Source organism: Rhopalosiphum maidis, chromosome 1 (genome assembly GCF_003676215.2).
Source record: "Rhopalosiphum maidis isolate BTI-1 chromosome 1, ASM367621v3, whole genome shotgun sequence".
NCBI lineage: Eukaryota > Metazoa > Arthropoda > Insecta > Hemiptera > Aphididae > Rhopalosiphum > Rhopalosiphum maidis.
Genome location: NC_040877.1, coordinates 31317456 through 31333122, shown reverse-complemented (window position 1 = coordinate 31333122; position 15667 = coordinate 31317456). Strand labels below are relative to the sequence as shown.

Here is a 15667-nt window from a genome sequence, read left to right as displayed (position 1 = left end):
CATTTATCATTTTACCAATGATAAATAATAATTAATTATAGCTATATAATAATATTATAGTTATAGTAGGTACAATCTCATTTTTTTATCTACATTATTGATAACCAGACGACTAAGGTACAAAATTCATGTTTGTATAATATAGGTAGATTTAACAAATGAACTTTTTATTTATTTTGGAAACATTCGTCTAACATACTATAAATTAAATTAGTATCTAGTAGTCAGTTGATAGGCACCTATAGTTTGTTAAATTATAATCATAAGTATAAAATAAAAATAAATAATGTTTCATTCATTTTTATAACTATTGTTGATTTATATAGTGAAGAGTGAACGATTACGTTTAAAAATATAATTAATTCGTGGTATGATATGGTTTTAAACTGCATATTAATACTTTCACTTCGTTTTTAAAACATTTAATAATATACACACGGTAATAATCATGCCAAACTCATGTTTTGGGTGCTGTTCTATTCGTCATGGCGTTAGTTGTATTTACATTTTTAATATAGTAAGTAATATAGTACGTAGTAATATAATGATTAAATAATATTAATAATACGCATACCTATAATAATAGATACATATTATACTACATGATCATTTACCATTTATTTTTCTTTTAAGGTTTAAACCTTATTTAGTAATCATGATATATTATAATTCTTATTAATACATTATATGAAACTAATTGAATTACAATACTACATTAGGTGTACCTAAGTGTAAATGCTTAATACTATATAATTTATACACATCAGTTTCAATAATTCCTTTAATAGTTGTAAAAAACGTATAGCTTTTGAATATTATATATACGTGTATGTGTAATGTGCTTATTTTAGAATCATAGTTATTTTATTAAAATTTAAACCTGATTCGAAATTTACAACATGTTTAAAACCATTTTTTTCTATTTTATTGATAATCATAGAAAACAATATAATAATAATTTGACGGAAAAAGAAATTAATTTTTAACATAGATTAATGCAACAGAATATAGTAATTGTACCTATATTGAGTTTCGTAAAGACTGATCCGAAACCATTTATTTATCTGAAAATAAAATTTCTCTGCACTAATTTATTTAGTAAATGTTTTAAGTTTAATGATAACTACTAATTCGTAGTTAGAAGAGTTAAAACACTGAATAGTTTTACTTATACTTAAATATATATATTTAAATATTATATTGTTTGTTATTTATTTAGTTTTGGATCACATTAGTAATAATGAACGATTTCTTATACCGTTTATCAAATTATTTTCAACCACATGAGCATACCAGTTTTGAAAATACTACATCCCAAACATTAATTCCCGATCTTTATCCCGATGAAGATATACTATTAAACTTCAATTCCACGGACAAAGACTTTTATCAGTCAAAACAAATTAGGCTGGACCTGAGTGTTAAGTATTTATTTATTTTTTTAATAATCGGTAGCGTACAAATAATATAACTAGGTATTAAGTATTGTATTTGAAAATTTAACAAAAACACCATCTTGTCTTATATTATTGTTTCATACTAAAATAAATTATAAGCGGGGCTGTGAATTCAATGGTTTTGTGAATTGATGAATTTTATAAAAAATTCAAAATAAGAGATATAATAAAAATGATTCACGATAAATTCTATGTTGAATGTATTAAGCGTCAGTGTATATAATTAGTTATATGTTGTTATGCTGTAATTGATTGTAAATTTAGGAAAATTATGAATTTAAGAAAAATTGAAATATTATAAGACCTTTATTTTATACAATATAATCCATATTTGTTACAAATAGAACAATAAGTGTAAGTAATGATCAATTATATGGCTTGAATATTGGATTTAAGAAGCCTTCCATCGAAGGCGCATGGACTTAAAAAACCAAAATGTAGATATTTTAATAATTAAATTTAAAATTATCTTGCATAAATAAAAATACTTTCAATCTAGTGTATTATCTATTTACTTTTTTTCATTTAAAAATATAAATATGTACAATTTCAATATTTCATGCATCATATTTATTAATTGCTATGCCATATAATATTATATATATCTATGTAATAATTATAAATATTTTATATTAGCTTCTCTTGCAAATTTTCACATAATTTAAAATTGTTTGTAAACATTCTATATTTTTTAATACATTAATTTATAGCACAAATAATAATTATTAAGTGTAGCTTTTCCGTCCGATTATGGTACAGTATTCAACAAATCAATTTATCGATACACTAACCGAGGAATAGCGATCAATTGAAATACTATAGCTAAAAGTTGTGACAAGACTACAACTAGATATTGTTCTAAATAATTTAATGATAAAGTGTACAATATTCCTTAATGTATTAATCATATTAATTTATTTTGTTGAATAATTATAGAAATGTTCATGGATTGCGTATTTATAATAAAATTGGGATGGAGTGTGATGGAATTCTATTTAAACATTAGCCTCAAAGAATCAACTTACTCAGTAAGTACCTATATGCATAATACATATGTTTATAATTGTGTACATCGTGCAAATCATAATTGAGATATATTATAATAATCAATAGAACATTATAGTATCTACATAATAATTAATTATATCATTACATAATAATTTGTTAATTCTGTCTTTTTGACAATTAAAAAAATACATATAAGTATAACAAAATAAGTATACGATATTTGTAAAAATCAATTAAAATATTTAAAACACAAAATATAATTTTTTCAATAATTCTTCAAATTATCATAATTAATTTCTGAATAAAACGTTTGAGAATATAAACTATTTAGGTATTAGCTTTTTATAAAAAAAAAATTCGATAGAATAATAGACGAAATGTTCCAAAAATTGCATATAAACCAGATTTTTAACAAAATACTAATGAAACTTCATATTAGTAATTGTCCTTTAATTTTCAACAAAATGTTTAATATAGTGAGTTGTGACTTTTGCGGCATCCTTAGTTTAAATAAAATATAAAAATTATATAGCTATTAAACTTAAAGTTATAATCCATGTTGATTATTATTTATACTATAAAATTGTATTTTTAATTAAAAATAATAGGTATTCTTTAAATTGTTTTTCATAGGTGTCTCCAGAAAGAATTTATGCTTGGCTAGTGATTTATTATTTTAACTTAGTCTCAGGAACAATTTTTCAACTCTACGTGATCTTCTATCAGTTGTTTGATGACGAACTATTAGACTATTCTTTGGTTTGTACAATTTATTATCATTATTTAAATATGTATGTTTTTCAGTAAAAAAAAAATTGTTACCTATAGATGCATGCATATTATATTTAAAAGTATTCCCTTATTAATGCACAAATCGGTATACATTATAATAATGTAAAAAATATGTAATAATATTTAATTGTTAATAAATGTTTATAATTTATTAACTATATTTTATTTTACATGTACTGAACTTCTATAAATTATTAAATACATACCTCTAATTCCTTTTGCATTTCAGGGTTTCGTTGAAATAATAATTCTTGTGGTCGAAATCTACATTGTGCAATCGTATTACAAACAACAGAAGTTAGCTGCTGTTAACGATTTTGTTCAATTAAAATGGAAATATTTACCAAACTCCAAGATGCAGTCAGACCAAAATAAATCTGAAGTGATAATAATATCGGAGAATCCGCTTGATCAAACACAAGACCAATCCAATTACATCCCAATATTTGTAAAAGAATTGCGCAACGCAAATTCTTAAAATAATTATATACCTAGTAAATTTTGGGTGGCATTTCGTTATAGTAACAGTTTGCTATGTAGAACACAATAAAGCATCCTTCATACTCTCTATATTATATAGGGTAGTATTAATTATTTAATTAAATCCGTAAAATGGGTTCACATAAAGAAAAGTTTATTTGTGTACATAATAATTATTAATTATAAATAAACTGAAATCACTAAAATATGCCTTTTTAACAAAAAATTATATTATGATAAAATCAATAATTTTTGAATTATTAATACGAAAATAATATTACATTAAATATATCTACTAATACCTATGTACACGTGAAAAATCTTATTGATTTCTAATTGTTCAACTAATACTCAGAATTGTAAGACACTATAGAAGAGCCTAGTCATCTCAATTAATTACACCTACGTGCGATTATCAACAAAACGTCAAAACCTATATTAAACAATTAAGTGATTAAATTCAAACAGTTTTAGAATAAAATTACACTTTGTATGAATTATAATAATTATATTTACTAGTTTTCGTTCATGCAAACCATTGTCTAAAAGTATTAATTTAATTTAATGACACAAACGAAGTACGGACAATTAGTGCATTTTCAGGTTTACAAAAAAATAAACATATTTAACACAGTAACACGTCATAACTAATATGAACGAAACACTTTAATAACAAAATATAAATCATAACTCTTTTTCAATAAATACCAAATACAATTTTAATAATATATAAGTAATTACAACGGTATTCGAAAAGAAATGAGGAGTTAGAATTTCCTACAAACATACAACGGCGAAGTGGTATATTATTTAAAATATAATTTTTTGAGAAGATGGGAAGCAAAAAAGGAACTATACATATTACATATTGCCTAATGTAAACACATGTCGATAAAAATAGAAAGGAATTTTAAAAGAGATTTTTCAAAATAAGTATAAGGAATCAAAAAGTTCTGATTAGCTGATATTGTGTTATTGCGGTTGTACAATAATTATTTCAAATAATCGTTTGGATCAAAATAATATTGTTATACATTATAAAAACAAAAAAATTAAATCAATGCAAATGAAATTTTTAAGCAGTAAAGAATATGTTAAGTTTCAATATTATAATAAACCTACCTATATAAATCTTTGAAAACGCTTGACCTATGTCCTATTAGATATTTTATTCAATTTTAAGTATACAAATAATCTTATCAGTTTTTACTTAAAACGATGAGTTTTAAATCATGACGTGTATAGTGTATTGTGTATACGTATATGTAAATATAATCAAATATAATCAAATATAATCACCAATTAACATTGTATTCTTATATTAAAACACAAACACATTTGGATGTAAACTTAAGTTAAGTTATACCATATACTTACACATAATTATAATTAAGAGAACACTTAACCTGAATGTGTTGTCCCCGTCTTACAAACATAGAACATGGCAAATTTACATTCAGTAGAATCACTTTGTTGGTTTAGAATCAATTGTGTGCTATTAGCTTTAATATTATTTTTTTTTATTTAAATTGACCTATTATCAAACTTAACAACAGCAATATCAAAGCTAACACGTTAGCACAATTGATTGTACTGAACGCAAATTTGCTATGTTACACGTTTGTAAGACGGAGACACGCGTGTGTATAGCATACTCTTGATGTCTTTAGTATGTTAAGTAGGTACTTGGCACTGTTATATTATATGAATAGTCTATAAAATGTGTGAATTACGATTAGTTATTTAAAATGTATATATATGTTACCTATGTAAGTACCGAACTAAACAATTTATATTGTTTTATTGATTAATTTAAAACCATTTGTTAACTAACTGTAATATAGGTAATAAACTAATAACATTTACAACAAATATCAATACAAAAATAAAATTATAATGTGTATTTATTGAAACTACGGTATATTATATTTTTATAAATATACCTACTCAAGTACTGAAGATGAAAGATTCATATATTACAAAAATATATTACAATTTGTTTGCGAATTAAAATTTATATTTTATATTATATATATTAATATATTCTACATATTTTTATAATAAGTAATTACTCATATCGTACATATCGTACACAAAATACATAATTATTAATTACTTATTAATGTCTATCGGATGGTTATTTACACATGTTTAAATTTAGGTAAAAAATATATTATTATTTAGATATATTTTATGTTATTAAATTGAGGTAGATATATTATGTTATATTTGTTGCATATTTGATAATTTTGATATAAGTAAAATTTGTTATTGTTTCGAGTCTCGTTATTATCTTATATAAACACGAAATATTTATTTATATTAAACAACAAAACGGATATTTTTATGTTTTGTATAGACGTATCAAGTTTTTATTTTCTATTCGACCCGATAAAACGCAAAGGTCAACTTATCAATCGTTTCCTTCCTGATAATTTCAAACTAACACTGTTTAGTTGTGTTTCTATACTCATCCAGTTTGAACAAATATTTTATATATTTTGTAGAAAATAATTATTTTTTAAACTCACGTTTGTAAATTATTTATAATAAAATATGCTTTCGTCGTGCTTTGGATTGCCTTTGCGAACAGGAACAAATATTATCGCGATTATTAATTTGGTAAGTTAAATTAATATTGCTGTTTTTATTTTACTATTTAAATAAATTCCTTTCAATTATATATATATTTTACTCATTAGTACACATTTTTACAGAGTGATAGAATATCTTACCATATTGTCAACCTAAAGAAACTTATTTTTTCATTCAATTACATATGAAGTTATGAACTTATGACTTATAACTTTATGCCTTTGACCCAACAATGTGAAATGAAATTAAAACTAATCTTATAAAATAATTTACTTACCGTACCCACTCAACAAGAGTTTCATACACGAGTATATTATAATTTTAATATTTTACTATAATTAAATAAAAATTACGCATTCAGCTAAATTATAAATTCTGATACCTTTGACTAGTGTAAATTAATCAAGATTGAAACTACATCAAATCTGTGTACTTAAATTACTATTTACTAAGTAATAATACGAGTAGACAATTTATATTATGTAATAATGTTTGCCTAACCTACGTGTGACGTACACACTAGCGACTAGGTAATACCTAGCGAATCACTTGTCCACCCAAAACTTGGGAATATTGTCTTAAATAATTATTTTCAGTAGACTTTCAAACTGAATATTTTAGTTATATCCCTACTACCTATTCAAAATGAAATAATTATGACATGGACATGTACATTTATTAAATATATTTTTTTTTTTTTTTAGATCGCATCGATTTGTTATATTTGTTATTACATTTGGGACTATACTTTTAGTCACTCAACGGTAAGCAAAACTTTGGAATTCAATGAAATTGATCAGTTATTTGAAGCTACAGACAGTAAATAAATTAACTTATTAATTATTAGTTATAACTAATTCTTGTATACATATATTAACACGGGCATATGCTGCAAGGTGGAAATTGTCCTCTGTGGACTTTTTTTAATAAATGTTTTCACTGTTTAGTTTATCACATCAATGACAATATATAAAAATAACAGTGAAATATCACCTATTACATTTTTTTAAATTTATTATCTAATTCAATAGACAATGTATGTATTGTTTTCTTCAAAAGTATAAAATTAGGTGAAACGATTATAAACAAAACAGTGAAAATTGATAACATTCTTTTGACAACATGTTTTCGTAAAGGCAAATAATAAGCAATCCAAGTGTATTTCAAATTATTATAGTTAATTTCTACTAACTTATTAATATGTTCACAACCCTCTTAAAAAATCTTCCGATGCTATTGCATATCACTTCAATATTTTTCATTCATTTGTTATCAAAATAATATATAATATTTTTGTGAATATAGTATAATTTATTTGTGTATTATAATAAATAATATTTAGGCATATGACATATAGATTATTTTAATACACACATTTTATTACGTATTTATCATAAAATTAATTAAATACATTAATTAACTAATTTATTTAGTATTTTATACTAATTAAACCTGCTGAATTATTATATTTATTTTCAAAATAAAAAAACGTAGGCATCATAAGACTTAAAAATGACAAACATAATAAAATATTTAGAAAAATATAAAATGATCTATACGAGAACGTAATACATAATTTATGTGAATAGTTCAACTCCTATACCCAACCACCCACAGAGAAATTTTATATTAAAATATTACTTATTTATACGTATTCCAGTTATTTATTTCTAATTTGTATTTTGTTAGAATATATAAAACCCTCATTTTTTTCTGTTTACCTACATGAAAAGTCTATACAGAATATAGTTAAAACTTAAAACGTTTGTCGTTTAGAAATATATTTTAAAACATTTTATATTGTATAATGTTAAAAATTGAATTTCTAAAACTAATTGTATTTTAATTTTTAAATATATTTTATTAATAATTAAAATTAATTTAAATTATAATATAGCAATTACATAAATTAATCTAAAATTATCAAGTGATCAATTATTAAGAGATATAATAAAACAACTTTTTTTTTTTAAATTTAACTTTGTTGTTAAAAAAATTGAAAATAAATTAGAAAAATTATGAATTTAGTAACCTAATAATATTTCTATCGCAGCTATTACTTTTTATATCCCATAATCACTATTGTAACTACTTATATCTACTAAAATATTTTAATTTTTAACATACCTAATACAATATGAATTTATCTGTTTTTAGAAATGGTTTTGAATTACATCACATTAGTTTTTATGCTCGTTGGATTTTCTTCACTGTTCGCAAGTTTTGGCTTGAAACAAGCAACATCGAATGTACGCTAAAAGTTCGACATATTAAGTATACATATACCTATCTGAATAATTAACGTGCATGAGCTCATTGACCATGGCAGCAAAAGTAACTTTTTAAGACCCTATATATCAGCCGTCATCCTAAACCAAGTTAAACACTAAGTGTTAAATATTAGATATATTTAATTAAATAATAATAATGCGTCTAAGTTTTAAATTATAATACAATTACAAAACTGAGAAATAAAATGTATTGAGATAACATGTAATATTACACGACAATTCATATACGAGTAATTGCGTAATTTGCGTTACCAATAGGTACATTTAGGTACGTATGTATGTATCCTGGCCTAAATATACAGAAACAACATTTTTCGCCACATTTAAATATTAATTTTGCCATTTTGGTAATCTTCGCCTTAACAGAAAACGAAATAGCGTATGTATAACCTGTGCCATACTTTCAATTTCGATAGTTGAAAATTTACCTGGCATCAGTTATATACTTATAGCACATATATGCGCAGATTAAAACATACCATTTTATTTAGTTTTATGTGACACTAATTACAATAACCTTAAAAATAGTGCAAATTACCAAAATACATTTTTAGATTATTTGGCTTTTAAAGTTTTTGATTTCAAATTGGTGTAACATTTGTGTTACACGTCGTAGATATTTATTGATTTAAAAAAAGTAAAAAATTTATTTTATTCAGATTAAAACGTTGTTAAACTTTGAAATTCTTTTCTTTTATTCGTTATTGGTCAATGTACATCATGCATATTAATTATTAGAAAAACGCCTATATATTTTATTTGCATGCATATAAATTCGAATAAAGTATTAATTTATCATACACGTTACACCCAATTAATTCTGTATAATTATATATTATGTTATTCCTCAATTACAAATTTTATATCTGTTAATCTGTATAGGATACATTATACAACCGATTATAATATATATTAATAATTATACCTATTTATTAAGAATTTTCAATTAATCGAAAAAGGTACCCACTTATATAATATTATAGATAATAGAAATTAAGTACAAATTACAATAGGTATTCAAGTTTATTTATTATTATTTTTTTAGAATGCTACACACAAGATTTATCTATGGCTTTTGATTGGTTATGTTCAACTTGGTACAGTTTTCACCATTGAGATTGTTGTACTAATGAAACATTCAAATTTCGTCAAACATAATATATTTGGATTGATCACATACTTTGCGCTTTTGGACGGTAAAAATATATTTTTTATTTATACAAATCATTTGATATAAGTTATAAGCTGATAAGAATACTATAAGTACTACCTATACCATTTATGCCTTGTACCAAAGATTTTTCAGTGGTTTACGCTTACACATTTTTAAATTTTGATGACCCATAACATAGGTACTATAGTACCTAATAAGCTTTTTTTTCTGTCTGTCTCATCACGTTATATTTATGCAGTATCCAATAATGCTTCAACTTTAATCATTGGAATGATTTCTGGTAGAAAATTGGATTTAATTGGCACTTATAGTAAGAAAAAACCAGTTTTTGATAAAATTAATTCCTTGAAATTTTCATGTTTTATATAATATGATGTAATTTTCAAAATATTTTATACCTAAAATTTACAAAAATTAATACATAGTTCTAAGTATAGTTTGTAAAAAATGTACTAAAATATTTTATAGCTAAAATATGAAAATTGATACAATATTAGATATTTCATACTGGATCTAAAAAATTTTAAAAATATACAAACACAATTATTTTTATATATATTTTTAGTTAAAATTTGAACGAAATTACGTATTTTAAAAATGAATAACAATAATGATTATTATTATTCTTTAACTCAAAAACATTATTTATGATGAGGACTTAAAACTTTTGTTTATTATATATTTTATTTTATGCAATAACATTTTCAAAATACCTATGTCGACTAATTTTAATATATTATTTATGAAATATGAATAATATGAACCTATTCATACTGTTTTAATGTGAAAATTTTTCATAAATATCATAATATTTTTTTGTAGGTCAGGTAATTTATTTTTTGTTTCTGATATTTTTTGGGGGGAGGGGGTAAACACCCAAAATTCCCCCTGCGTTCGCGCCTGGCTATAGTGTGATATAGGCTAATAGACTGTCAATGACATATTATAGAATTTGAATTATACACATTCATTACAGTGATCTACTCAACACCTAATATACAACAGAGCAATAATATTAATTTTTTAACCCTTTCAAACCCATAATTATTTTGGCCGATAAATTTTTTTTTTTTTTTAATATTTCAATTTAGGATCCTAAAAGTAATCATTTTGCAAATTTTCAAAATTTTTGCACTTAAATTTTCCAAGACCTGAAGTGGGTCATTATAATGACCCACAGGACACAAAAGAATACTTTTATTAAATTTTTTTTTATTAAATTTTCAAACAATTAAATCTAAAATCTTAAATGTATTAACAACTTAAAATTTATTTTTATTCGTAAATATCCTCATTTTCTTAAAACTAATAACACCAGTAAAATAAATATTTATTATTTTTAATTATAAAATAAAGTAAATCAACCTTTGTCGCATAAAATAAAATAAATCAATCTTTGTAGCATTATAAAATAAATTTGTTGTCTTTGATAACTTTTGTTTAAACTTTAGTATGATATTCTTCAAAACAATTTCTGTCTTTCGTTAAGCATAGGTGGACATTACATTTCTTGCAAAAAAAATGTGTTCTATTGTTTCTTGAACACGTTGGATTTTTGCACTTTGTCGCGTTTTTCAAGCTATCCATTTGTGGCATGTGGTCTATTCGGTCATACCTAACAGCATCTGAAGCGATTGGACTGTCAGTACGGCTTTTTGTTTGGTTTAAAGAGTATGATGACGACGTAGGGGAAGGTGAAGGAAGATGACTAAAACTTGTACTTGCAGTATCAAAATTTGGTGAACTATAAGTTAATCTAGTTGGTCGTCCCACCTTACTTTTCTTTGCTGTCACTATTTTTCGCGTAGAACGTATTAATTCATCTGCCAACTGTAGACGAAAATGTAACAAATCTAATATTTTTTTTTTTGGTAAACACAATTCAGTAGCGTCCTTTTTGTATTGAAGCCAGGAATTGCTAGCAACTAAATCAAAAGCGTGGGTGATAAGGCGTAAAGTCCATTTTTTAGATTTAATAAAAGTTCTATAAAAACTTATTAACTGATCGCTTTTGTCTACTCCGCCCATACTTGAATTGTATAATTTTACGATCTCCGGTCTTTCTACAGTGATATATTCTTTTTTTTTTTTATCATATCTTTGTACTGTATCAATTGTTCCTGATGTAATGAAATTTGAACCTAAGGTAACGGCCTTATTGTCATACCATTTTACTAAGCCTATACTAAATAAATTCTTAACGTCAGATCTTATTTCAAACGTGGCCCCTCTACCCAATTTGGCCATTTGTTTATCAAGTAATAAAGGAGGTTTAGCGAAACGATTTGGTCTTACTGTTCCAGCCGCATAAATACCAAGATTGTAGAGCTGCTCAAATAAATTGTATGTGGAGAAAAAATTGTCGAAAAATAAAAAATGCGAATTTTTTTTTACAGTGTGCACGAGATGCAAGACAACTGATGCTCCAAGACCAAATAAATTTAAATTATGTTGACTTAATTCGGTAGAACTTCCTTGATACAGTATAAAATCGTAAATCATTCCATTTTCTGAAGCTAAAACAAATATTTTAACACCCCATGGGCATGGCTTACCGCGCATATATTGCTTAACAGATAATTTACCTTTAAAAGGTACCATTTGTTCGTCTATGCAAAGATTTCTTTCTTTTGGTAATTCATTACATTTTTTTTTTATTAGATCGTACAGTGGACGAATTTTAACAAATTTATCATGATTGTTATTTGGAATGTCTAAATTATTAATTATATGTAAATTTTGTCTGAGTTGAAAAAAACGGTCCCTTGACATAGAATTGAAAACACTTGGTACTTTAAAATTTTCTTCCCAATACATCCTAACTCTAGGAAATTTAAGACAACCCATAATTAAATGTATTGCAATTAGCACTCGTATTTCTTGTTGATTTGTTGCTTTAAAATTGGTTAAATTTTTTTGAATAGCGTACAAATTAGTATTGAATGCAAGAGTTTCAAAAAAATCATCATTAAAATAGTGCATAAAATAATCGATCGGATTACGTAAAAAAATTACTGGATCTGTAATATCAAGATCATCTAATTCAATATTAGGAGTATTAAATGGTTGTTGTATCCATTTTATATTTTTTTTTGATGTGATCATAGGCAATATATTATTATCAGTAGGGACATTATTAATATTATTAATATTAGAATTATCTATTTCGGTATCAAGAGTATAATTACTATTAAATTCTTGTAAAAGTTGGTCTAGTTCATCATTTGGGAATTCATCTTCATCATAAGAAAAATCCAGTTCCGATTCGTCACCGTCTAACAAGTCCATTATATTTTGGCTAGATAATATTTTATGAGCCATTTTTGTATATTCACAATATAATACGTAAAATATAAAAAACAAAAAATTGGCGAAATCGGCTATCTATAATGTACAAACAACTTACAAGCGCAACGCTACACAAAACCAATAATAGTGTAAATGTGTAATAAATAATAATAAAGTGTCGGCGACAGCTAATGTCGCGATAACCGGTGGGTCATTATAATGTACCACATATTCAATGCGATTTGATGGAGGGGGAATTAACTGCGACACTTGGTTATCATGAAATCTATTTTTAATGCTAGTGTAGCATAAGTACTAAAATAAACAATGCTCTCTAACAGATATTCTATGAATTATGGAAACAAAGACTAAAATTTTTTTTTTTTTTTTTTTCATTTTTTTTTTTCACAAAAGTATAAATATTTATATTAAAAATCATTAAAACTATTTATATTTTTTTTTATTCATATTCCTCATGAGATAAGCTATCAAATAAACTTAAAATTTAAATTCTACCATTATTTGTTCTTAAGTTAAAAATTATTGAAAAGATGGGTCATTATAATGACCCTTGGGTCTGAAAAGGTTAATCTACACGAATAATGATCAATTATAAAACTAAATTCTAACATGGATGTAGGTATAATATAATTGCATAGAAAATACAATAACATACATCATTATATTATTGTATAGCATCAATATTTTAGGTATTAAATATTTTATATTATAAAAAATATACGAATATTTCAAAACTTGACACAACCCACCAAAAATATTATTGTGATTTGTGAGTTTGTGACCCACAGCTTTAAAACCTTTGTTTTATACTATACTCACCAGTGGTTTCCTTATTATAGGTTGTATAGACTGTGTAGACTTTCTCCAGCCAATACTAATCTTTAGTAAACAAAAAAACCGAGTATGTCAATTTATAGGAGATTATAAAATTATTCTTTATAATTACACTCCCTTCCACAAAACACATTGACTGACCATAAGAAAATGCAAAATGATTGTAAAATTCTGCCTTTATATAAATATCTGTGTAAAAAGAATATCACCCACTGATTTCATAACGATGAAAATATCATGGATAATGTAACGATATGATTTATTTTATTTTTAGCTATTTTAGTATACCAGCTGTTAGTAGTACAGTCATTCTATAAAGAAGAGAAATTAATTGAAGAGACCAATTACTCTAGACTGCGTTCGGACTTAACATCACAAATTGAAGAACAAAATGAAGAAGAGTTTCAAAATGTAGATCTTTAATATAACTTTAATTTTTGTATTATTCTTGTTTATTTTGACATAAGTATACCTACCTAGTATGTATCTTTATAATGGGCATATTATGTTATTATTATTAAATTTATGTTTTTGTAAAAATTTTGATTGACTATTGAGGTAGGTATAGTCTACATACTAAGCTTTTAAATGTTGTTAAATGTAAAAATCATTTTTAACTTCAACTAATACCAATATAAGTAATACAAGATTTTATTGCTAAGCGTAGATGATGAGCAAATCCAATTTGATTCAATTTGAACTTTAGAAATTATGTTAATACATCACATATATATATATATATATATATATATATATATATATATAATAGTATTTAGTTGATACAGCCGATATAGGCATAGTTATGTTAATTTCAATTTTAACCTTTTCATCATTAAAAAAAAAACTATACACAATTATAACCATTTAAAAATGAAATAATTTGTAAAACTATATAAGTATGTAGGTAATTGTTATATACATTAATACATTATATTACGTACCTATTATGTAAAAAAAAACCTTGTTAACAACTCCATGGACGTACTCACGGGATGGGAGGTTAAACCTCCCCCATAGAAAATTCCTAAGAACGCCCCTGAACAACTCCCATTTTTATTATTTCAATGTTAACGTCAATGTATTACAAAAAGATTTTGTGTATGGAAAATTTAAAATTGCGTTTGTAATCATTGATTTACGAACTTGTTACTATTTTAATCAACACTTAAAATTTAATTACCCTGTTCTTGTATCTATTTGTAATCCATTTATTAATTTATTTAATTGTGTTATTAATTAGTTTAATTCTTTATTTATTTTATTGTATCTTATGACTTGTTTTATTACATTCATCAAATATTTATGTATACTAACCAAAATTATATCGTATATACAATACTAAAAAACAACATTATTATGAATTTATCATTTAATAACTTTTCATGATACAAATATTATGTCATTTTTTGAAATATGAGTATTAAACAAATTGGTACTTTGTAGAAAGGGATAATAAAGCCTTGGGATAATACGCCTCCTCCTACCCCACTTTAATACATGCTTGGGTATACATCTAACAACTAATAAGTAATATCTATACTCAAACACGACAGTTCAGAATAAATAAAAAATAATAAATTATTAATTAAATTGACTGACACTAACTAAAATAAAATAGAAAATATAATTTAGAAGCAAATACCTTTAATTTGAATATTGTTTTTTAATTTTTCTTTGAAGAATAGGTAGGTTTAAAATATAAAAACTGTTTAATTGTATCAATGTTT

The 15667-nt window shown here is 24.3% G+C and overlaps 2 protein-coding genes across 2 annotated transcripts; both read left to right on the top strand.

Annotated features, from left to right (window-relative positions):
• Nucleotides 1–215: 215 nt before the first annotated feature.
• Nucleotides 216–4248, top strand: LOC113549489. The gene is made up of 5 exons (XM_026950817.1): nt 216–517; nt 1220–1421; nt 2394–2485; nt 3099–3224; nt 3487–4248. Exons 1-5 carry the CDS (start codon nt 449–451, stop codon nt 3733–3735), a joined length of 738 nt encoding a protein of 245 aa, XP_026806618.1. The 5' UTR covers nt 216–448; the 3' UTR covers nt 3736–4248.
• Nucleotides 4249–6167: 1919 nt separating this feature from the next.
• Nucleotides 6168–15030, top strand: LOC113549491. The gene is made up of 5 exons (XM_026950818.1): nt 6168–6359; nt 7037–7151; nt 8490–8581; nt 9669–9819; nt 14215–15030. Exons 1-5 carry the CDS (start codon nt 6294–6296, stop codon nt 14361–14363), a joined length of 573 nt encoding a protein of 190 aa, XP_026806619.1. The 5' UTR covers nt 6168–6293; the 3' UTR covers nt 14364–15030.
• Nucleotides 15031–15667: the final 637 nt, after the last annotated feature.